Source organism: Microcaecilia unicolor, chromosome 7 (genome assembly GCF_901765095.1).
Source record: "Microcaecilia unicolor chromosome 7, aMicUni1.1, whole genome shotgun sequence".
Taxonomy (NCBI): Eukaryota; Metazoa; Chordata; class Amphibia; order Gymnophiona; family Siphonopidae; genus Microcaecilia; species Microcaecilia unicolor.
In genome coordinates, this window is record NC_044037.1 from 133,605,518 (window position 1) to 133,629,905 (window position 24,388).

The 24,388-nt window shown below is 44.1% G+C and overlaps 1 protein-coding gene across 1 annotated transcript in view; it reads right to left on the reverse strand.

The window, feature by feature from the left end:
- The window catches only part of MCM3AP (minichromosome maintenance complex component 3 associated protein), an 888,504-nt gene that overhangs the window by 141,987 nt on the left and 722,129 nt on the right, over positions 1–24,388 (reverse strand). Inside the window, 1 exon segment of the mRNA XM_030208795.1 lies at positions 19,548–19,805. Coding sequence (XP_030064655.1) covers positions 19,548–19,805 — 258 coding nt within the window.

Genomic DNA, 24,388 nt, shown 5'->3' on the forward strand with positions numbered 1-24,388 from the left:
AGATACTTTGTTAAATGCTTTCTGGAAATCCAGATACACAATATCAACTGGCTCATGTTTATCCACCCCTTCAAAGAAATGTAGTAGATTGGTGAGGCACGATATCCTTTGGCTAAATCCATGCTTGCATTGTCTCATTAATCTATGCCTACAGTGGTGGAAATAAGTATTTGATCCCTTGCTGATTTTGTAAGTTTGCCCACTGACAAAGACATGAGCAGCCCATAATTGAAGGGTAGGTTATTAGTAACAGTGAGAGATAGCACATCACAAATTAAATCCGGAAAATCACATTGTGGAAAGTATATGAATTTATTTGCATTCTGCAGAGGGAAATAAGTATTTAATCCCTCTGGCAAACAAGACCTAATACTTGGTGGCAAAACCCTTGTTGGCAAGCACAGCGGTCAGACGTCTTCTGTAGTTGATGATGAGGTTTGCACACATGTCAGGAGGAATTTTGGTCCACTCCTCTTTGCAGATCATCTCTAAATCATTAAGAGTTCTGGGCTGTCGCTTGGCAACTCGCAGCTTCAGCTCCCTCCATAAGTTTTCAATGGGATTAAGGTCTGGTGACTGGCTAGGCCACTCCATGACCCTAATGTGCTTCTTCCTGAGCCACTCCTTTGTTGCCTTGGCTTTATGTTTTGGGTCATTGTCGTGCTGGAAGACCCAGCCACGACCCATTTTTAAGGCCCTGGCGGAGGGAAGGAGGTTGTCACTCAGAATTGTACGGTACATGGCCCCATCCATTCTCCCATTGATGCGGTGAAGTAGTCCTGTGCCCTTAGCAGAGAAACACCCCCAAAACATAACATTTCCACCTCCATGCTTGACAGTGGGGACGGTGTTCTTTGGGTCATAGGCAGCATTTCTCTTCCTCCAAACACGGCGAGTTGAGTTCATGCCAAAGAGCTCAATTTTTGTCTCATCTGACCACAGCACCTTCTCCCAATCACTCTCGGCATCATCCAGGTGTTCACTGGCAAACTTCAGACGGGCCGTCACATGTGCCTTCCGGAGCAGGGGGACCTTGCGGGCACTGCAGGATTGCAATCCGTTATGTCGTAATGTGTTACCAATGGTTTTCGTGGTGACAGTGGTCCCAGCTGCCTTGAGATCATTGACAAGTTCCCCCCTTGTAGTTGTAGGCTGATTTCTAACCTTCCTCATGATCAAGGATACCCCACGAGGTGAGATTTTGCGTGGAGCCCCAGATCTTTGTCGATTGACAGTCATTTTGTACTTCTTCCATTTTCTTACTATGGCACCAACAGTTGTCTCCTTCTCGCCCAGCGTCTTACTGATGGTTTTGTAGCCCATTCCAGCCTTGTGCAGGTGTATGATCTTGTCCCTGACATCCTTAGACAGCTCCTTGCTCTTGGCCATTTTGTAGAGGTTAGAGTCTGACTGATTCACTGAGTCTGTGGACAGGTGTCTTTCATACAGGTGACCATTGCCGACAGCTGTCTGTCATGCAGGTAACGAGTTGATTTGGAGCATCTACCTGGTCTGTAGGGGCCAGATCTCTTACTGGTTGGTGGGGGATCAAATACTTATTTCCCTCTGCAGAATGCAAATAAATTCATATACTTTCCACAATGTGATTTTCCGGATTTAATTTGTGATGTGCTATCTCTCACTGTTACCAATAACCTACTCTTCAATTATGGGCTGCTCATGTCTTTGTCAGTGGGCAAACTTACAAAATCAGCAAGGGATCAAATACTTATTTCCACCACTGTATGTATATGTTCAGTAATTTTGTGTCTTCGCCACTTTGTCTGACACCTATGTCAGGCTCACTAGTCTGTAATTTCTCAGGTTACCTCTGGAACCCTTTTTAAAAACTGGCATTATATTAGCCACCCTCATCTTCTGGTACCATGCTTGATTTTAAAGATAAATTTACAAATGCCCCTGTACAAGTCGTTGGTGAGGCCCCACCTGGAGTATTGTGTTCAGTTTTGGAGGCTGTATCTTGCTAAGGATGTAAAAAGAATTGAAGCGGTGCAAAGAAAAGCTACGAGGATGGTATGGGATTTGCGTTACAAGACGTATGAGGAGAGACTTGCGGACCTGAACATGTATACCCTGGAGGAAAGGAGGAACAGGGGTGATATGATACAGACGTTCAAATATTTGAAAGGTATTAATCCACAAACGAACCTTTTCCGGAGATGGGAAGGCGGTAGAACGAGAGGGCATGAAATGAGATTGAAGGGGGCAGACTCAAGAAGAATGTCAGGAAGTATTTTTTCACGGAGCGGGTGGTGGATGCTTGAAATGCCCTCCCGCGGGAGGTGGTGGAGATGAAAACGGTAACGGAATTCAAACATGTGTGGGATAAACATAAAGGAATCCTGTGAAGAAGGAAGGGATCCTCAGGAGCTTAGCCTAGAATGGGTGGCAGAGCTGGTGGTTGGGAGGCGGGGCTAGTGCTGGGCAGACTTATACGGTCTGTGCCGGGGCTGGTGGTTGGGCGGCGGGACTAGTGCTGGGCAGACTTATACGGTCTGTGCCAGAGCCGGTGGTGGGAGGCAGGGATAGTGCTGGGCAGACTTATACGGTCTGTGCCAGAGCTCGTGGTTGGGAGGAGGGGTTGGTGGTTGGGAGGCGGGGATGGGGCACATATGAATTTATCTTCTTGGGCAGACTGGATGGACCGTGCAGGTCTTTTTCTGCCGTCATCTACTATGTTACTATGTAAATTACTAATAATAGATCTGCAACTTCTTTTTTTTTTTTAGTTCTATCAGTACTCTGGAATGTATACCATCTGGTTAAGGTGATTTACAAATTATTTCCCTATCTTACACCAGTTATCTAACTTTATCTAACTCTCAAGTGAAATGCAGCATTTAGTTCAATAGATTTTGAGAACTACATTGAGAAAAGAAACTGTGTTGTAGAACATTTATTTATATATGATGAAAGCTACATGATATTTAAAGAAAATATATATAATTTACTTTTAGTAGTAAATCATTTAAACATTTACAGCCTGGGCATTACACTCTATACCATTGAAGGTACAGAAAAATTGATGCAAAAGATGAAAAAATCTGAACAAGTTTACTTGGTCAAATGTGCAACTGGACAATTAATCTGCAATATTTACAAATTTCATTTTAGTTATGATATGAAGAATTCTCACACACGGAAGGCTTGGAAAACAGATGTGAAGCTGAAGATTAAGAATAGCAGGTTAGATACAGAGATGGAAGCAGGTACATTCATTTACAGATACTTGAACAAAAGAGAACTTTTATAAGACTGAATACAGGTTAAGATGCGATATGCTAGGTCAGATCCAAGGTCTATCTAGCTATCCTGTTACTGACAGTAGCCAATCTAGGTCATCTTCTATGGAGCAAGTGTAAATTTATATGCTACTAGGAGTCACTGTACAAGCCTAATTTATAAAGGCACATAGATGTCTTTGTTGCCTTTATATAATAGGTACCATTTTGGACTTTTCACATTATTGGACTTTATTATAAAATTACCCTAAAAATGTCAAAAATGCACATATTATTAAGAAAACATATATGTATAGATGTCTTTCTAAAACAAGACCCCAGAAATAGACCCACTAGGGCACAAAAGCCCTTGCTCAGAGTTACACTTGCTTTAATCAAAGTTCAACTGTATGCAAGTATTCTATGTTAGTATGAGCAGATATTCTGAAGTAAGCTCCTTGCAACTTTGCAATTCTGGTCACCACATCTTAAAAAAAGGTATATAGCGGCATTAGAAAAGGGCAACAAAAGCAATAAAGGGGATGGGACAACTTCCCTATGAAGAACGGCTAAAGTAGCTTGGGTTCTCCAGGTTGGAGAAGAGATGGCTGAGGTGAGATATGATAGAGGTCTACAAAATACTGAGTAGACTGGAACCTTTGATACGGTCCCTCACAGAAGACTCATGAATAAGCTGAGATGGCTGAACTTAGGACCCAAAGTGGTGAACTGGAGTGGAAACTGGTTGACTGACAGGCAACAGAAGTGATGGTAAATGGAATCTGTTCCGAGGACAAGTGGAGTGCCTCAGTTGTTGGTGCTGGGGCTGATTCTCTTTAATATATTTGTGATAGACCTTGCTGAAGGGTTAGAAGGAAAAGTTTGCCTTTTTGCGGATGACATGAAGATAGCCAATTGAGTGGATACTCTAGAGGGAACAGAAACCATGAGAAGGGATCTCCAAACGCTGGAAGAATGGTCAAGGGTCTGGCAGTTAAAATTTAATGTAAGACAGGGAAAAAATTTGTAAATCACCTAAACCAGATGGTATACATTCCAGAGTACTGACAGAACTAAAAAAATAAAAATAGAAATTGCAGATCTATTATTAGTAATTTATCTTTAAAATCAAGCATGGTACCAGAAGATGAGGGTAGCAATTACAATGCCAGTTTTTAAAAAGGGTTCCAGAGGTGACCTGAGAAATTATAGGCTAAAAAGCCTGACATAGGTGCCAGTTAGATGCACTTGGCATATAGAAATCCAAAAGAGATGTACCAGATAGGAGGGGAGCGATTGGTAAGCTAGGTTCAGGAGAGGGACCGTGGGATGATATGTCCAAGGATCTTAAGATGATGAAACAATGCAACAAGGTGATGGCTGTGGCCAGAAGGATGCTGGGCTGCATAGAGAAGGGTATAACCAGCAGAAGGACGTGTTGATGCCCCTGTACAAGTCATTGGTGAGGTCCCACTTGAAGTACTGTGTTCATTTTGTGGGACTTATCTTGCTAAGGATGTAAAAAGACTTGAAGCGCTTAAAAAAAAAAAGCAACAAAAATGGCATGGGGTTTGTGTAGCAAGACATATGAGGAGAGACTTGCTGACCAAACATGTATAGCCTGGAGGAAAGGAGAAACATGGGTGATATGATACAGATGTTCAAATATTTAAAAGGTATTAATCTGCAAACAAACATTTTCCAGAGACAGGAAGGAGGTAGAAGTAGATGACATGAAATGAGGATGAAAGGGGGGTGACTCAGGAATAATGTCAGGAAGTATTTTTTCACCGAGAGGGTGGTAGATACCCAGAATGCCCTCCTGAGGGAGGTGGTAGAGATGCAAAAAAGTAACATAATTAAAAAAATGTGTGGGATAAACACAAAGGAATTCTGTTTACAAGGAATGGATCTAAAGAAGCTTAGCGGAGATTAGGTAGCAACACCGGTAACTGGGAAACAAAACCAGCACTGGGAAGACTTTTATGGACTTTGCCCTGACCATGGCTGACTAGATTTGGATGGGTTGGAGTGGAGCTTTTCAGGGGCTTCGACGAGAACTTCAGAAATTTTAAAACAAGGAGAGTGCCTGGCTGATTTTTTCAGGCTATGCCCTGAAAACAGGAAGGACAAATCAAGATTATGTATACAGAAAAAATATAACATACCATATATAATGAGTTTATCTTGTTGGGCAGAATGAGCATATAGGTCTTTATCTGCTGTCATCTACTATGAACAGGTAGACGGAAATCGCTTGTTTACTCTTTCCAAAAATACTAGGACTAGTGGGGGCATGCAATGAAGCTACTAAGTAGTAAATTTAAAACAAACCGGAGGAAAATAGTTCTTCATTCAACATGTAATTAAACTCTGGAATTTGTTGCCAGACAATATGGTAAAAGCAGTTAGCTTAGCAGGATTTTAAAAAGATTTGGATAATTTCCTAAAAGAAAAGTCCACAAGCCATTATTAAGATGGACTTGGGAAAATCGACTGCTTATTTCTGGGATAGGCAGCATAAGGTAAAATTATGTATCATACCTGATAATTTTCTTTCTATTAATCATAGCTGATCAATCCATAGACTGGTGGGTTGTGTCCATCTACCAGCAGGTGGAGATAGAGAGCAATCCTTTTGCCTCCCTATATGTGGTCATGTGCTGCCGGAAACTCCTCAGTATGTCGATATCAAAGCTCCATCCGCAGGACTCAGCACTTAGAGAATTACACCCACAAAGGGACACTCTGCCCAGCTCACCACCGCCGAAACGGGGGGAGGGGAATTAACCCAGCTCATCCCCACACAAGTGGGGGAGGGGAATCCGTCCAGCTCATCCCCGCGGAGCGGGGGAGGGACACCACCCCGCCGATGCGGGGGGATCTGGCTTATCCTGCAACCGCAACCGCGGGAGGAGCTGACTGACCCTAACACCGCCGAAGCGGGAGGGGTACAAAGCTGCCCTACAGCCGCACGAAGCGGGAGGGAGTGCCGGCAGAATTTAAGTCTCAATCCAGCCCCGTAAAACGGAGGGGAGAGGAATGCAGCAGCTCACTGTAACACAAACTCGTCTCAACTCTTGAAGGATCCAAGTGAAAAACTTGAACACGAAGTCCTCCTGAAGTAACTGAAGACTAAACTTGAACCTAAAATTCAACCAGAATATAAACAGTACAGATATCTGGGAGGGGCTATGGATTGATCAGCTATGATTAATGGAAAGAAAATTATCAGGTATGATACATAATTTTACCTTCCATATCATCAAGCTGATCAATCCATAGACTGGTGGGATGTACCGAAGCAGTACTCACCAGGGCGGGACATTGAAATCCCTGACCGCAACACTGAAGCTCCAAACCGGGCCTCCGCCCGAGCAGCCACAGTCAAGCGGTAATGCTTGGAGAATGTATGGGCCGATGCCCAAGTTGCCGCCTTGCATATCTCTTCCAAGGAGACGGACCCGGCCTCTGCCATCGAGGCCGCCTGAGCTCTTGTGGAGTGAGCCTTCAGCTGGATAGGCGGCACCTTCCCCGCGGCCACATAAGCCGCTGCAATGGCTTCCTTGACCCATCTTGCCACTGTAGGCTTAGCAGCCTGCAGACCCTTACGAGGACCTGCAAACAGGACAGATGATCCGATTTCCGGAAATCATTGGTCACTTCCAAGTATCTGATGATGACACGTCTCACATCCAGATATTTGAGAGCAGAGTACTCCTCTGGGTAGTCCTCCCTACGAAAGGAAGGGAGACAGAGCTGCTGATTCACATGGAAGCGAGAAACAACCTTGGGCAGGAAGGAAGGCACTGTGCGAATAGACACTCCTGCCTCAGTGAACTGCAGAAAAGGCTCTCGACATGAGAATGCCTGGAGCTCGGAAACTCTCCTGGCTGAAGTGATAGCCACCAAAAAGACTGCTTTCAACATCAGGTCTTTCAGAGATGCCCTCGACAAGGGTTCAAAAGGCGGCTTCTGCAAAGCTCTTAGCACCAGGTTGAGATTCCATGCAGGCACCACAGAGTGCAGAGGAGGGCGCAGGTGATTAACTCCCTTGAGAAAGCGCACCCCATCTGGCTGTGAAGCCAGGGAAACACCCTTCAGGCGGCCCCTGAAGCAAGTCAGAGCCGCTACCTGGACTTTAAGGGAACTGAGCGACAGGCCTTTCTCCAGACCTTCTTGCAGGAACGCCAACACTGAAGAAATTGGAGCAGTGAAGGGAGAAAGTGAGCCTGCTTCACACCACGCTGCAAAGGTACGCCAAACCCTGGCGTAAGCAGTAGAAGTAGAGCGCTTCCTCGCTCTCAGCATAGTGGCGATGACCTTGTCTGAGAAGCCCTTCTTTCTCAGACGCTGCCGCTCAATAGCCAGGCCGTAAGACCAAAGGGGGAGGGATCCTCCATCACCACGGGACCCTGATGTAACAGGCCCTGCTCCACAGGGAATCGCAGAGGATCGTCGACTGAGAGCCTGATCAAGTCCGCATACCAGGGACGTCTGGGCCAGTCCGGACCCACCAGGATTATCCGGCCCGGATGCTTTGCCACCCGGTCTAGCACCCTGCCCAACATGGGCCAGGGCGGGAACACATAGAGAAGCTCTTGTGTCGGCCACTGTTGGAGAAGAGCATCTACTCCCAGGGATCGAGGGTCCCGTCCTCTGCTGAAAAAGCGCGGCACTTGGCAATTGGCCGATGACGCCATCAGATCTAGGCTCGGCTGGCCCCAGCGCTTCGTGATGTCCAAGAACGCCTGAGCAGATAGCTGCCATTCTCCGGGCTCCAAGGTATGGCGACTGAGAAAGTCCGCCTTGACATTCATGACTCCGGCAATGTGGGCCGCTGACAGCTGTTCCAGGTTCGCTTCCGCCCACTGGCATAGATTCATGGCCTCCTTGGCTAGAGGGGTGCTCTTGGTACCTCCCTGGCGGTTGACATAGGCCACAGCAGTGGCATTGTCCGACAGGACCCGTACTGGCTTCAACGCCAGTACTGGGATGAACTCCAAAAGCGCCAACCGAATGGCTCTGAGTTCCAGGAGGTTGATAGACCACTTTGCCTCTGCAGGAGACCAGAGCCCCTGCGCTGTCCTTCCCAAGCAGTGGGCTCCCCAGCCCGTCAAAGAGGCGTCCGTCGTGACGACAATCCACTCTGGGGTCACCAGAGGCATTCCTGCAGACAACTTGTCTGTCTGCAGCCACCAGCTCAGCGCCTTGCGCACTGCTGGGTCCAAGGGAAGGCGCACAGCATAATCCTCCGACATCGGAGTCCAGCGCTGCAACAGAGAGTGTTGTAGTGGTCTCATATGAGCCCTGGCCCAGGGCACTACTTCCATCGTGGCCGTCATAGAGCCCAACAGCTGCACATAGTCCCAAGCCCGAAGAGGAGAGGCTACTCGGAACTGGTCCACCTGAGCCTGAAGTTTGACAATCCGATTGTCTGGCAGGAACACTCTGCCCACTTGGGTGTCGAATCGAACTCCCAGATACTCCAGGGACTGAGTCGGGCGCAGCTGGCTCTTCTCCCAGTTGATGATCCACCTCAGGGAGCTCAAAAGAGCAACCACCCGGTTCACAGCTTTGCCGCACTCTGCATAAGAGGGGGCTCGGATCAACCAGTCGTCCAGATAAGGATGGACTTGTACTCCTTCCTTTCGCAGGAAGGCCGCGATGACCACCATTACTTTGGAAAAGGTCCGCGGAGCAGTAGCCAACCCGAAAGGGAGGGCTCTGAACTGGAAGTGTCGTCCCAGGACTGCAAAACGCAGGAAGCGTTGATGAGGAGGCCAGATGGGAATATGCAGGTACGCTTCCTTGATGTCCAAGGAAGCCAAGAACTCTCCTGCCTTCACTGCCGCTATAACAGAGCGGAGAGAGTCTCCATGCGAAAGTGCCGCACTTTCAAGGCCCGATTGACCCCTTTGAGGTCGAGGATAGGCTGGACAGAACCTCCTTTCTTTGGTACCACAAAGTAAATGGAGTAACGTCCCTTGCCAATCTGATTTTCTGGCACCGGAACGACCGCACCCAGGCGGATCAGGTTGTCCAAGGTCTGCTGCACTGCCACAGCTTTGACCGGAGACTTGCATGGAGAGAGTACAAACCCGTCTCTTAAGGGTCGGCAGAACTCTAGCTTGTAGCCGTCTCTGATGACTTCCAGCACCCAAGCATCTGAAGTTATTGTGGTCCACTCGCCCAGAAACGAGGACAGCCGTCCTCCAATCTGCACTGGGGCGTGGACCAAGGCCCCGTCATTGGGTACGAGACCCTGGGGGAGGACCGGAGGGAGCACCTCCGGGACGGCGGTCTCTGCGAAAGGAATGCTGCTTGGGGGAGAAAGTCCTCTTGAAGGAAGAGGGGGCAGAGGAGCCCGACCTGCCCGGGCGGTACCGACGGGCTTCCTGAAACCGTCCTCTGGAGGTACCGGAACGAGTACTAGCCCGAGCCCTGACCTCTGGTAACTTCTTGCCCTTAGACGTGCCGATATCGGTCACGATTTTGTCCAGCTCGACCCCAAAGAGCAGCTTGCCTTTAAAAGGCAATCTAGCCAGGCGGGATTTAGAGGCGTGGTCAGCAGACCAATGTTTCAGCCAAAGCCACCGCCGCGCAGAGACTGTCTGAGCCATGCCTTTAGCTGAGGCTCTCAAGACATCATACAGCAAGTCTGCCAAATAGGCTAGGCCCGATTCCAGGGCCGGCCAATCAGCCCTCAAGGAATGATCCGAGGGGGAAGCCCGCTGCACCATAGTCAGGCACGCCCTGGCCACATAGGAACCGCAAACCGAGGCCTGCAAACTTAAAGCAGTCGCCTCAAAGGACGACCTTAAGGCCGCCTCCAATCTTCTGTCTTGGGCGTCCTTTAGGGCCGTGCCACCTTCCACTGGCAAAGCCGTTTTCTTAGTCACCGCAGTGATTAAAGAATCCACGGTAGGCCACAGATAGGCCTCACGTTCACTTTCAGGCAAAGGATAGAGGCGGGACATAGCCCTAGCCACTTTGAGGCTCGCTTCCGGGACATCCCATTGAGCCGAAATTAAGGTGTGCATGGCATCATGCACGTGGAAGGTTCTAGGCGGGCGTTTCGTCCCCAGCATAATGGCAGAGTCAACAGGGGCTGAGGGAGAGACGTCCTCCGGAGAGGAAATCTTCAAAATGTCCATGGCCTGCACTAACAGGTTGGGCAAATCCTCTGAGCTAAAAAGCCGCGCTGCAGAGGGGTCATCCGCTCCAACCGAGCGGGGATCCGTCTCCTCCAAGGAATCTGCAAAGGACCGTTGGGAGAACTCAGATACGCTGCCCTCATCTACATCAGAGGAGACAAGGTCCTCCAAGGCCTGGGAATCAACCCGAGGGCGTTTACCTCCGGGGACCTCAACCTCTTTACCAAACGAGGGAGCATGGGCAGCGTTTTGCATAAGGAAGGCCTGATGCAGCAGCAAAACAAACTCGGGGGAGAAACCCCCCAGACTGTGCACTTCCGCAGCCTGGGCTACAGCCCTAGACGCACCCTCAACCGGCGCTCGCAAGAGCGGGGGAGAGACATGCTGCGCATCCAAAATGGCGTCCGGCGCGACACTCCGCGAAGGAGCGGCGCGGGAAAAACGGCGCTTAACTTTCGCCGCTTTGGTGCCGTCGCCCAAATTAAGGGCGTCCATGGCATTAATGTCTCCCTCAAGGGCGGCCCACGAAGAAGCCGTCCGAGCCGCGTGGCCGGCCAAGATGGCGGAGGCGAGCAGCGGGGGATGGGCGATTATGGCGGGAAAAACCGCCACGCCGGAGGAAGGACCGGGACACTCATCGGTCACGAAACTGTCACCCAACACGGGCGAATCAGACTTTAAGACCCCCGCATCCCCTCTAGAAGCGCCTAAGCGATCCGGGGAGCGACTCTTTGCGCCCTCGCCCTCCGATGCCATATGCCACGTGGAGATCAATCGGGGAACCCCCTGCCCGCTATAAAAAGGTAAAAATTACCTGCTTTCCGCTCCGAGCTGTAACGACCTGGTGTCCCAGTGAGTAGCTGCAATAAACGTTTAAATAAACGTCGAAATAAACGCCTTTAAGGACGTTCAAAATTTTTTTTTTTTTTTTTTTTTAACGGAGCCAGCGGGAGGGGGGAGAAAAGGAGGGACCTGGCGCCACCAGGTTTGCACTTGCTCAAGAAGAGCCCTCAACCCCAGGCACTCAACAAAACCTAAAAATTAGGCTTGGAGGCCTAGCCAGAGCTGCTGCTGTTGTGTGACCACCACCTGCTGAGATAGAGAACATACTGAGGAGTTTCCGGCAGCACATGACCACATATAGGGAGGCAAAAGGATTGCTCTTATCTCCACCTGCTGGTAGATGGACACAACCCACCAGTCTATGGATTGATCAGCTTGATGATATGGAAAATCTATTTTACTGTTCTGGGATCTTGCCAGGTACTTGTGACCAGGATTGACCACTGTTGGAAACAGGATACTGGGGTTGATGGACCTTCGGTCTGTCCCAGTATGGCAACACTTCTGTTCTTACGTCCCAACTCCACCTGAACTTCATGCCCAGGAATGCCTATGCACAGACTGTGCAAAAGTACATTTGCTCTTGTTGGCACATGCGCTTTGATGTGATATTACAGTCATGTAATTTCATAATAACCATTTAATGCATTTAAAATTTTACAAATGAAAAATGCTTTACATGTTTAATTTGAGGACAATCCTCAGATACAGTGTGGCCACACTCCTGATATCCTCATATGGAACAGCATGATTTAAAAACACTGTAAGAGAAGCATCTTACCTCTCTCCAAATGTATAGTTTAGGTATTATAAATTAACAACCTTGGCAATAAAAAAGGACACCAGCTGATCCATATCAAGGATGTTGGAGGATATCAATGACATGGTAAAGACCCTGATGGGAAGTTAATAGGAGCACTGAACTTCAGTCAGTGGAAACAGGAAGCACTACGAATTTCACTCAATGTGTCAAAGGGAGTCAGTGGGAACCAATAATATGCCTACCAAAAGCAGCATATCTAATATTATTAAAGACAACAAAATATAAACACAGATACCAAAAATAATTTACAGGCTTATCTTCCAGCTCCCAAACCACTGTACCCTAATCTACCCTAAAAACCTCTCCACTGTTTAACTCCACTCCCTCCTACCCTAGAGTTTCTGTCATTCAACCGGGGAACAGCCAAGATCTCACTTTTCCCCCTGAAAAATAAATAATTAATTCAGCTATTATAACTTTTAGTAGGCTGTTCCGTGTCAGTGCATTAATGGAAAATTTTCAGTCAGAAGATGTGCCACCTTAACTGTAGGTATAAAGAGTAATGCTGCTTGCGAGGAATGCAGTACTTGATAGGTACATACCACTGACGTTATATCAAATGTAGCAGAACCAGGACACCTCAATGCCTGAAAAGTAAGTATAATAATTTGAAATGTTATCCAAACTAGCATTAGAAACTAATCCATCCTGTGAAATAATGGTCTTCCGCATTCAACGTTACGGGCTTTGCGCGTCGCACAGAACTCTGCAGAGCGGCTTCTTTTGGGTTTGAGCCGGGAGGTGCATATTACACCTCAGTTGAAGATGTTGTATTGGTTACCAGTGGTGCAGTGTATGGAGTTTAAACTTCTGTTATTGATGTTTCAGGAGCGTCAGGGTGTTGCTCCCTTGGCTCTAGAAGTCCTACTCTCCTCCTAGGGCGTTGTGATCTCAAGGCCTGAATTTGTTGGTTGTTCCTTCATTTCATCAGATGCATTTGGAAGAAATTCGTAGCCGGGTTTTTATTGTTGCTGGACCCTTTGTGGAATTCTTTACTTTTGGCCTTGTATCAACTCGCATCTATATCCCAGCTCAAGAAGCATTTAAAAACTTGGTTGTTTTGTAAGGTGTTTGGCTGATGGGTGGGTTTTGAGGTTTCCTGGGTCTTTGCTGCTTGTGTGTTTTTTTGTACTGTTTGTGCATTTTATGAGTGTTTTATTGTAGCTTGCCTAGATGATTGGATAGGTGGGTTATAAATGTATCAAATAAATAAATAAATAAAGGGAAGTCATGTTGTTAGACACGTGTGTTGAGCAAAACACTTTGAGGATCCTTGAGTTTGACTCTGCTTGAAAGAGCGCCAGACTAGGTAGGCTTCATAAAAGTGGACATCCTACATGGCTCTCTGAACATTCATGTCAGACTCAAAACTGGATGAGTGGAGAACAATATGGCATTGTCTGTGTCTGGAATTAAGACCTATTTCCAGACGTGGCTGTTTTGGATGGTGTGGAACCTCCTGTTGTCTTTTGAAGCCATGTCTTGAAGGAGGTACCTTGAAGAGGCTGAAGCTTCTGCTTGAAAATGACTCCCTTTTTTGGTTGAGTACCAATACTTAGTCTCAATTTGAGCAAAAAGGAGAAATATTTCTATCAATAGCTTGGTATATCCTCTGACAGATTTGCTGAAATGGTTGGGGGCCTCTTTGGCACAGCCTCACCAGCAGTCCTCAGAGTGACTTCATGGTCCTTGGGCAGAGTCTCTGATGCTTTGAAGAACTGAACTTTAGCTCACTGTAAGGTCTATCCTTTCAAGCCCAAACCACTTTTGGTGACTTTCTGTAAAGATCCAACAGCCAAAATTATAATCACATTGTCCCAAATGTTTATAGCAAACTGTGTGATGGTCAAAAAAGAATATTTGTTTGCTCTTGGGACCAAATGTGAAGCTGTTGGCTTTCCCAGATGTGGCAAGTAAAATCACTGAGGCAAAACCAAACTAAGAAATTTTCCTATTCAAAAGATAGTCTGAACAAATGAAAACAATTTTGATAAGGTGGGCTTGTTGACAATAGCAATGTTCAAGAAAATTGTAGAAGCAGGATAAAAGAAGAAAAATAAAATGTTAAAAATGCCACAAACAAGTAGCAAAAGCAAACTGATAGAAAGGCAGAAACAAATCTTTTCAGCAGTGTTATAAGGTCATAGTACCAGAAGATATATCAAATGAGCTCAGCAGAGAAACAGCAGTTGAAGGAATCCATGGGACAAGCTGCAGCATGGAAACCATTGTACACGACTGGTGAAAAGCTCTGCCTCTCTAGAGAATTCTGCATAATTCTGTTTGGTACGGAGATCAATCATGTGACCTACACCTGTCACTTAGGTGAACTGCTTATCCTCAGAGAACACTTATTACCACATAGAGAGAAATTTCTAGGTGCTCAGATAAACTGCAATCAATTGACTTTTAGTCTTAAACCAATTATGGTCCCAGAAAGCAACAAGGCAAACGATCTGCAAAATCCATCAGCGTTTACAATTAAGATAAATAAGCGTGACAATAGTTATAATTTGTGATACTTGGTTGCTTTTTTTACATTAGTATGGGTTAACATGGATGGTTGGGATTTATCTGTTTTTTTTAAAAACACGAGTTGTGCAAATCAATGTTGATATACATATATAACTTGTGGAATATTATTTATAATAGGAGATTTTGACATTGCCAGTATGTATATATATTGACGCCGTTAGAATTTACAAAATAGTTTGAATCCAGTGCGAGGATAGCTCTAATTTGTGATGTTTGCTATATAACTTGAACATATTATCACATTAAATATTAGGCTGTTTCGAACATCTATATTGATAATTTTGATTTGTCTTTATCGATGGTGATATACATTTGATACGATTTAGGACCTGGCAGAGCACCACTGCAATTTACATGATTTACATATTGATACACATTCAATTTATAGAGCTCTTGGTATTTGATATAGGTGTCCTATGAGCTTATGTATCCGTTTTTTTAATTATTTATTTTTATTTTTGTTTTATTATTTATTTTCTTGATTATTCACTTCACCACTTGATTTTAACTATTTTATTATTCACATGAGTCATATATTGAGATACAATGAATCATAATTTAATTTATAGTACACTAGCTCTTGGTATTTGTTACAGGTATCCTATGGGCTTATATATCTAGTTATTAATTATTCACTTTATCATTCGATTTTTATTATTATTTTTTATTATTTTTTTTTTATTATTTAACTATTTGACTATTTTCATAGTTTCATTATTAAGATGTTGTCATTGTTTTTATTAAAAAATTGTTTTTTATTCAGGGAGACGCTGTTTTGTGCTGCTTATGCTGGTTTTTTAAAGAAATTCCTTTTATCCTTGCTCTGATATGCGATTTGCGAGTAAGTATTATATACCTATTTGAGTTTTATTTTTATTTTTAATTTATTTTATTATTAATTTACTAGTAAAAGAAGCCCGTTTCAGAGCAAATGAAACGGGCGCTAGCAAGGTTTTCTTCGCCAACACCCCCCCCTCCCTCCCTGGCCAACCCCTTCGTTGTTCTGGCATTGCTCCGCCCCCGTCATAACGTTTGAAGCGAGGGCGTGGCCCGGAGCGATTTCCCACCCCCGCCTCCCTCCCTGCCAACCCCTTCGTTGTTCTGCCATTGCTCCGCCCTCAAGGGCGGGGCCCGGAGCGATTTCCCACCCCCCTGCCTCCCTGCTAACCCCTTCGTTGTTCTGCCGTTGCTCCGCCCTCAAGGGCGGGGCCCGGAGCGATTTTCCACCCCCCCGCCTCCCTCCCTGCCAACCCCTTCCTTGTTGTGCCATTGCTCCGCCCTCAAGGGCGGGGCCCGGAGCGATTTTGGTGGCTTCACCACCACGAACCTTTTTGAAGGAAGTCAGAGCTTGGCTTTACTGACGTCAGTGTCCTCAGAACATTGAGGGTGAGTTTTATTATAGTAGATTAATTTTGAATATATTTTTTTAGTTTTCACTATTTTTTCATGTAATCATGCATTTTTTTTATATATTTGTTCTCCTTCTTTTAGCTGTTCTTATTTAAGAAAGATACTAACTAGGTAGGTGTCCTTAATCTTATGTTTCTTAATGGTTTTACAACTCATTTCAAAATTAAATTTTCACGTTTGCACCTGTGCCCTTTCTTTGTTGGTAATTTATAATGTGTATGTTTTTAATTTATAATGTAGAGTTTTTTTTATATATATTTATATATATTTTAAGCATTTCTATGTTATATTTTGAAATATTAGTTAATGTCTAATGTTATTTTATATGTTCATTTTAATATACCTTCAAATGTTTATATTATTTTTGAATCAAAATAGACTCTCAATGTTTATAATTCATGTCTATGGTTTACATGTACATGTTCTATATATTTTATATTATATATATATATATATATTTTTTTTTTATAATTTCTCATATTTTTAATTTATGTTTGTTGTTCATTATAGCCCCTGACGCAGCCCCTTTGTTGGGCGAAACACGGCCTGTGTCGGGCATTTGTCTAACATACGGTATCTTCAATAAAGTATTTTGGATATTATACTGTACATTAAAAATGAATTTTAAGCACTTTCAATGAATTGAAACAATGTTCAAAGGACTAACTGCTCCAAGGTGCTGGCTGGGAAGACTGGTACCCAACTCACAGCTCAGCCTTCCATTCCTGGGCTAGTAAAGCACTGCTGAGGTAGAACTCAACATTCTCTGGGGAAAGGCATTACAGAGTGCTGTATTTCAAGGCACTCATTGGTAGGCCAAAAATTAGCATTTTTGCCACAGAACGTTAAATCATATGGTGCTTATATGGGTTTGAATATGCAAATAAACTGAAACATGTGCATAATAGCACCGTAATGAAAGATATATGGGAAGAATTATGGAGAAAGGCTGTGTACAAGTTCCCAATGAGGGATATATAAGAAATGAAAAGAAAGACTATGCATTATAGGTCACTGATGAAAGCAGAGCAGGTACTTGACAACAGAGATAAGTACATAAGTAATGTCACACTGGGAAAATACCAAGGGTCCATCGAGCCCAGCATCCTGTGCACAACAGCAGCCAATCCAGGCCAAGGGCACCTGGCAAGCTTCCCAAACGTACAAACATTCTATACATGTTATTCCTGGAATTGTGGATTTTTCCCAAGTCCATTTGGTAGTGGTCTATGGACTTGTCCTTTAGGAAACCGTCCAACCCCTTTTTAACCTCTGCCAAGCCAACTGCATTCACCATGTTCCCCGGCAACGAATTCCAGAGTTTAATTACGCGTTGGGTGAAGAAAAAGTTTCTCCGATTTGTTTTAAATTTACTACACTGTAGTTTCATCGCATGCCCCCTAGTCCTAGTATTTTTGGAAAGCGTGAACAGATGCTTCACATCCACCTGTTCCACTCCACTCATTATTTGATATACCTCTATCATGTCTCCCCTCAGCCGTTTCTTCTCCAAGCTGAAAAGCCCTAGCCTCCTTAGTCTTTCTTCATAGGGAAGTTGTCCCATCCCCGCTATCATTTTAGTCGCCCTTTGCTGCACTTTTTCCAATTCTACTATTTTATTTATTGCACTTGTATCCCACATTTTCACACCGTTTTGCAGGCTCAATTTGGCTTACAGAGCTCTGTTATGGCATCGCCATACCAGGATGAAGAATACAATTGGTATGACAGAGAGGTTAGGGATGACGAGAGGATTTGGTCAAGCAGTAGTAGAGAGATACATTCTGAATAGGTTGGATTGGTGTTGTGTTATAATTAGTTTTGGTTCTCGTGGTAGGCTTTGTCAAAGAGGTAAGTCTTCAGAGTTAATGCGGAAGTTAGTTAATTCGTTGATCATTCTCAAGTGAGTTGGAAGTGCATTCCACAGCTGTGTGCTCATGTAAGAAAAGCTGGTCGCGTGTGTTAGTTTGTATTTTAATCCTTTACAACTGGGGAAGTGTAGGTTAAGAAAGGTGCAGGAAGATTTTTTAGCATTTCTGGGTGGCAGGTCCACTAGATCTAGCATGTAGGTCGGTGCATCTCCATAAATGAATTTATGTACAATCGTGCAGATCTTGAACGCGATACGTTCTTTAAGTGTAAGCCAGCGTAATTTCTTTCTCAGGGGTTTTGCACTTTCATATTTTGTTTTCCCAAATATGAGTCTGGCTCTTCCTTGATCGCCCCTTTTACTCATCAGTCATCCAGCAGCCCAACCGGGCTTCCTGCTTTTAATATACCGAAAAATTTTTTTGCTATGTTTTTTTGCCTCTAATGCTATCTTTTTTTTGTAAACCCTCTTGGCCTTCTTTATCTGCGCCTTGCATTTCCTTTGACACTCCTTATGCTGCTTCTTGTTATTTTCAGACGGTTCCTTCTTCCATTTTCTGAAGGCGTTTCTTTTAGCCCTAATAGCTTCCTTTACCTCACTTTTCAACCACGCCGGCTGTCTTTTGGACTTCCGTCTTTCTTTTCTAATTCGCAGAATATGTTGGGCCTGGGCCTCCAGGATGGTATTTTTGAACAGCGTCCATGCCTGTTGTACAGTTTTTACCCTCTCAGTTGCCCCCCAAGTTTTTTTTTAACCATTCTTCTCATTTTATCAGTCTCCTTTTTTAAAGTTAAACGCTAACGTATTTGACTTTCTGTGTATAGTTACTTCAAGGTTGATATCAAAACTGATCATATTATGATCACTGTTATCAAGCGGCCCCACTACCATAACGTCCCTCACCAGATCATGTGCTCCACTAAGGACCAAGTCTAGAATTTTTTCTTCTCTTGTCAGCTCCTGCACCAGCTGCTCCATAAAGCTGTCCTTGATTTCATCAAGGAACTGTACCTCTCTAGCGTGTTCCGATGTTACATTTACCCAGTCTATATTTGGATAATTGAAGTCACCCATTATTATCACATTGCCCATTTTGTTTGCGTCTCTGATTTCTTTTATCATTTCTGCGTCTACCTGCTCATCCTGGCGAGGTGGACGGTAGTACATTCCTAGCACCATCCTTTTTCCTTTTATACATGGAATTTCAACCCACAATGATTCAAAGGTGTGATTTTTGTCCTGCTGAATTTGTAATCTAGCTGAGTCAAGGCTCTCGTTAATATACAATGCTACCCCTCCACCAGTCTGGTCCACCCTATCACTACGATATACTTTGTACCCCAGTATGACAGTGTCCCACTGGTTATCCTCCTTCCACCAGGTCTCAGTAATGCCTATTATATCCAATTTTTCATTTAGTGCAATATATTCCAACTCTCCCATCTTATTTCTTAGACTCCTAGCATTTGCATATAGCCATTTCAGAGTATGTTTGTTGTTCCTATTTGCATGATGCTTAGTACTTGACATCAAACATGACTGTATACTCCTTCATCAGAGACAAACAGACAAAAGGATGAGAGGTTGCCAAGAATGTGGCTATAAAGGAGAAAACTGTACCCTGCAATCTGGATATCGGGGACTTGCTTTACCCTGAGATATGATACCTTGGGTCAGTGGTAATCCAGGTGGTTTCCAATCTTGCAGTCTATGGTTAATGCATAGCAAGCAGATATCATCCCAGGGGAGCTTCTGCACAGGAGGCCTATCCGCATCTGAATCAAGGGACTGCTGTTCCTGCCACAGCGTATAGCATCTAGTCAGGAGATTCTCTACCTGACACTGCAGAAGGGGCAGAGTTTCTGGAGAGCTGGGGATCTGTGACACATATTGAAAAATCATGGCGCAGACAGGGTGCCAAGGAGCTGCAAGATAGTAAATGTCAAGGTTATAACCAGATTAAGAAATTGATACAAATACAAAACAAAAAGAAACATATGCAGGGCCATTCTATAACAGGAAACCTGGTAGGCACCTACTTTCTTTTATAGAATACAAGCCTGAGTTTAACTTTTAGACATGAGAACTTAAACCAGCCATATAGATGATTTAATTCTTACTGCCAAAAAAATGTCAGAGATATGCATGTATATTCTATAAATTACACATGTGAGCTATGCTCATGTGTACACCACCCTTGCAAATATGTGCTATGCAAGGTAAGTGGGTATTTGCATAAGAGTGCTTAGATGAAATTTTAACATTTATGCACTTATGTGCACGTATATGCGCATAAATGCCTTTATTCTAAACATCTGCACACATGGGCAGATAAATATTAGTGCCTTTGTTACAGAATTGCCCCATAATAGCAACATTTTCCACACTCTGAAATAAAAAAAAAATTCAATACGCACAAAAGTAGAAATTTATTCACCAATCTAACATAATTTATGTTTTCTTTCTTGAATTGTTTGGCATAGCATGGTTTACCATTTTGCGTACATCACAGAACCATATCAAGCAAAACTGACAGAAGCTGCTGTCTGCACATCATTATGGACTTAACAGTGTGCAACATTCTATCTGTTTCTGTATGAAAGATTGTGCACAATGTTTTTATTCCTCTACTGTGCACTGGCTCAAACCAGCCTGAAGTTATGATTTATCTGTGGAGAGCTAGAAGCGGAAGACATAACACTGCGTTCCTGAACTGGACTCTGTTGTACTATTTCAGAGATGTTGTACCTCGGATACCCAAGTGGCACTGCCTGCCTAATTGTCTAAGCCCATCAATGCTGGCAGGACTAAACAGCACTGATTGTTGCAACTTATTGCTTTGCAGAGACAAAAACAGTGCTTCTGCCATTCTTCAGGCATTTTCCACACTGCCTGATACTTTGCACTGCGGGTTTGGCATTTTGCCTTTACATTTTCTACAGAGGCATTCACCCTGAACATTAAAGAGTATATTCACTTTAAGCTGCCATCCATGGGAGGAAGCCTGCGACTCTCAGATCTCACTGAACACTTTGGTTCTGTGTCCCTATTCTAGGGTTTACACATACAGTTTGTCTAATAGGCTGGAGCTGGCATGGGAAGGATAAACAGTACCTCACTACCTCCTGAGTCAAGACCCAGCATTGGTTGTTCCTGGTATCAAAGTTTGTAAGGTTGTTATAATTCCATTAGCATTGGGGGTAGTCAGGAGTATTTCTTTTGCTAGGTGAAGTGTGAGTCAGATCAAGTAGCTACTTTGGTAATAACTGGTACTATGGGACATAATTATTACTTATATGCTAGGAAACTAATGAACTGCTGCTAAGAATTTACTTCATGTTTGATATTGCCATGCTAATTAAACTATACAGAATCTCTGAGAGTGCAGTTCTCATTACTTGCAGAAAGAGAGAGAGAGAGAGAGAGAGAGAGAACGCGCACTAGAATAGGAGACAGGAACAGGTGTGTACAGACCCCTGGTCACTCATATATACACCTGTTTGCTCACACAGAATAAAACAAAAGCAACAGAGAACAACAACCAACAATGAGCTTTAGACACAGCTTGGTACCCTTTGTAGAAAACATACCTCTGAAGGTTACGAAACAGGCCTTGAAAAGCTCTATACACATACTGCTTTATGTTTTACAAAATGTAGCACCATGTCATCATTTTTATAGGGTCTTCTGTATATAATTATAAAATATTTCAAAAGACATGATTTTACAATGGTATTATAAGAAAAACATGCAATGATGGCCGCTGGTAATAGTCAGAAGATGCTGTAACTGCCTGCTGTGGTACACAATAGTTTCACAGAGCTTATGTTAATACTGCAAGGGAACATTAAACCATTAGGGGGTTGTTCATAAGAAACAAAAACTCCCCAACTTCATTCTATCTCAGATAAAACTGTTCACTGGGTAAGTCATGTGGGTAGGTTTTCACCACTAACCCAAATAGTCTCAGTGATATTTGAATATTGAATAACCAATTGCTGGGTAAAATAGCTACAAACAATTTTGTGGTGTACAGGTCCTCTTTCAACAAGTGACAGATTTTCACACATAGTCAGCCCTTTGCTGGTTGATTGATTTATTACTACTACTACTAATCATCATTTCTATAGCACTACTATACTAAACATGTAAGAGACAGTCCCTGCTCAACAAAGATTACAATCTAATCAAGATAGACAAACAAGACAAATAAGGGATTATGGAATTACTTAAGGTGGGAATGATAAAACAGACATGGGTACTGAACAAGTGAATACAAGTTAGGAGTTAAAAGCAGCCTCAAAAAGGTGGGCTTTTAGCCTAGATTTGAAGATGGGCAGAGATGGAGCTTGATGTACTGACTCAGGAAATCTATTCCACACATATGGTGCAGCAAGATAAAAGGAACAGAGTTGGCAGTGGAGGAAAGGTACAGATAAGAGAGATTTACCCAACGAACAGAGTTCTGGATGGAGGGAAAGTGTAGGGAGAGATAAAAATGGAGAGGTACTGAGGGAGCTGCAGAGCAAAGACACTTGTGTAGGGTTACCATATTTGCCCCAACAAAAAAGAGGACACCATTAGCCATGCCCCACTCCACCCCCCCTCCCCACATTCTCTGTCACAGCCCCTCCAGAGCACACACTAAAAGTGTGATGGGAGAGATAAGAAACCCAAGAAAAAACAGCCCCAAAATTCAAGTGAGGACAGCAAATCAAGGATTAGGTGGTGATCAACAGTGTCAAAAGAAGCAGATAGATCGAAAAGGAAAAGGCTAGAGACCTTTGGATCTGGCTAGGAACAGGTCATTGGAGACTTTTGTAAGACTTTACTACTACTTAACATTCCTATAGCGCTACTAGGGTTACACAGCGCTGTATAGTTTAACAAAAAAGGACAGTCCCTGCTCAAAGGAGCTTACAATCTAAAGGACAAAATGTCAAGTTGGGGTAGTCTAGATTTCCTCAATGGAGGTGTAATGGTTATGTGCCGAAGGCAACATCGAAGAGGTGGGCTTTGAGTAAGGATTTGAAGATGGGCAGGGAGGGGGCTTGACGTATGGGCTCAGGGAGTTTATTCCAAGCATAGGGTGAGGCGAGGCAGAAAGGGCAGAGCCTGGAGTTGGCGGTGGTGAAGAAGGGTACTGAGAGGAAGGATTTGACCTGTGAGCGGAGGTTGCGGGAAGGAACGTAAGGGGAAATGAGGGTAGAGAGGTAGTGAGGGGCTGCAGATCGAGTGCATTTGTAGGTAAGTAGGAGAAGCTTGAACTGTATGCAGTACCTGATCGGATGCCAGTGAAGTGACTTGAGGAGAGGGGTGATATGGGAACATCAGTCCTGACGGAAGATAAGACGTGCAGCAGAGTTCTGAATGGATTGAAGGGGGGATAGATGGCTAAGTGGGAGGCCAGTGAGGAGTAGGTTGCAGTAGTCAAGGCGAGAGGTAATGAGAGAGTGGATGAGTGTTTGGGTGGTGTGCTCCGAGAGGAAAGGGCGAACTTTATCATGTTGTCAAACACCCTGTAAATGATCATATTTATGGTTTGGGGCGAATCTTTCACAAAGTGGCTTTCTGCATGCAGGTTGAAAGCCAGCAAGGTGTAGGCTCTGTAAAACTCTGTATGGTCAATCATCAACACATTTTTTACGGTCAGTCATCAACACACTATCATTCAGATATTTACTGATCACTTGTACCAGATGCATGGTTCTCTCACCCAGTTACCGTTTTCAAAGTCCAGCTGAATAGGTTTTCCCAGAAGTTGTTCAACTGTCCACCTAGAGAGGGCCAAAATTGATGATATAATGTTGAAAATTAAAGGGATTTTTTAGTGTAGGACCCGCTGTAAACATCGTTGTCTATAAAGCTCAAAATGATAACTTTGGGCAAGCGTCCAAGAAAGTTTTCCTGGTTTGTAATGTGAACTCTGGTGGGTATACTAAACATCTTCAGTCCCACACAATCTGTGTCATACACTTGATATGGGCCTTCAGCAGTGCTTCTGCATGACACAGCCTTTCCTCCAGTCATACTTACTCTCTTTACGAACAGCAAAGCAGAGAAGATCTGTGGTGTTCTCCAGCATCCCCGCTTTTTAACAGAAGGCATCTTTATTTCCAGCCAAATTTACCTTAATGTCTATCCTGTTGTTTAGAAGTTTTACTTGGAAAAACAGATCGCTGCGTAAATGGTTTAACAGTTCTACATTAAGGCTATAAAGTTAAGCCTTTTGTCACTTTAAATCTTTGAGAGAGCACCCCCCCATCACACATGTGCAGGAGTCTTCCCGCCCAAGGCTTGAGTGCGGGACCAGCAGTACAGTACTACAGTTAAGAAGACAACTCCAAGAGGAGGAGGGAGGGATATGAGAAAATATGTCTGCTGTCCTCAGAGAACACCTGCTACAGGTAAGTAATTTAGCAGGCTACTATTCTCACATATGGGACTCACTAGCTACAAGGCTCACAACATAAATACATTTTCAAGTAAGCAGATAGTCAGCTTGGTG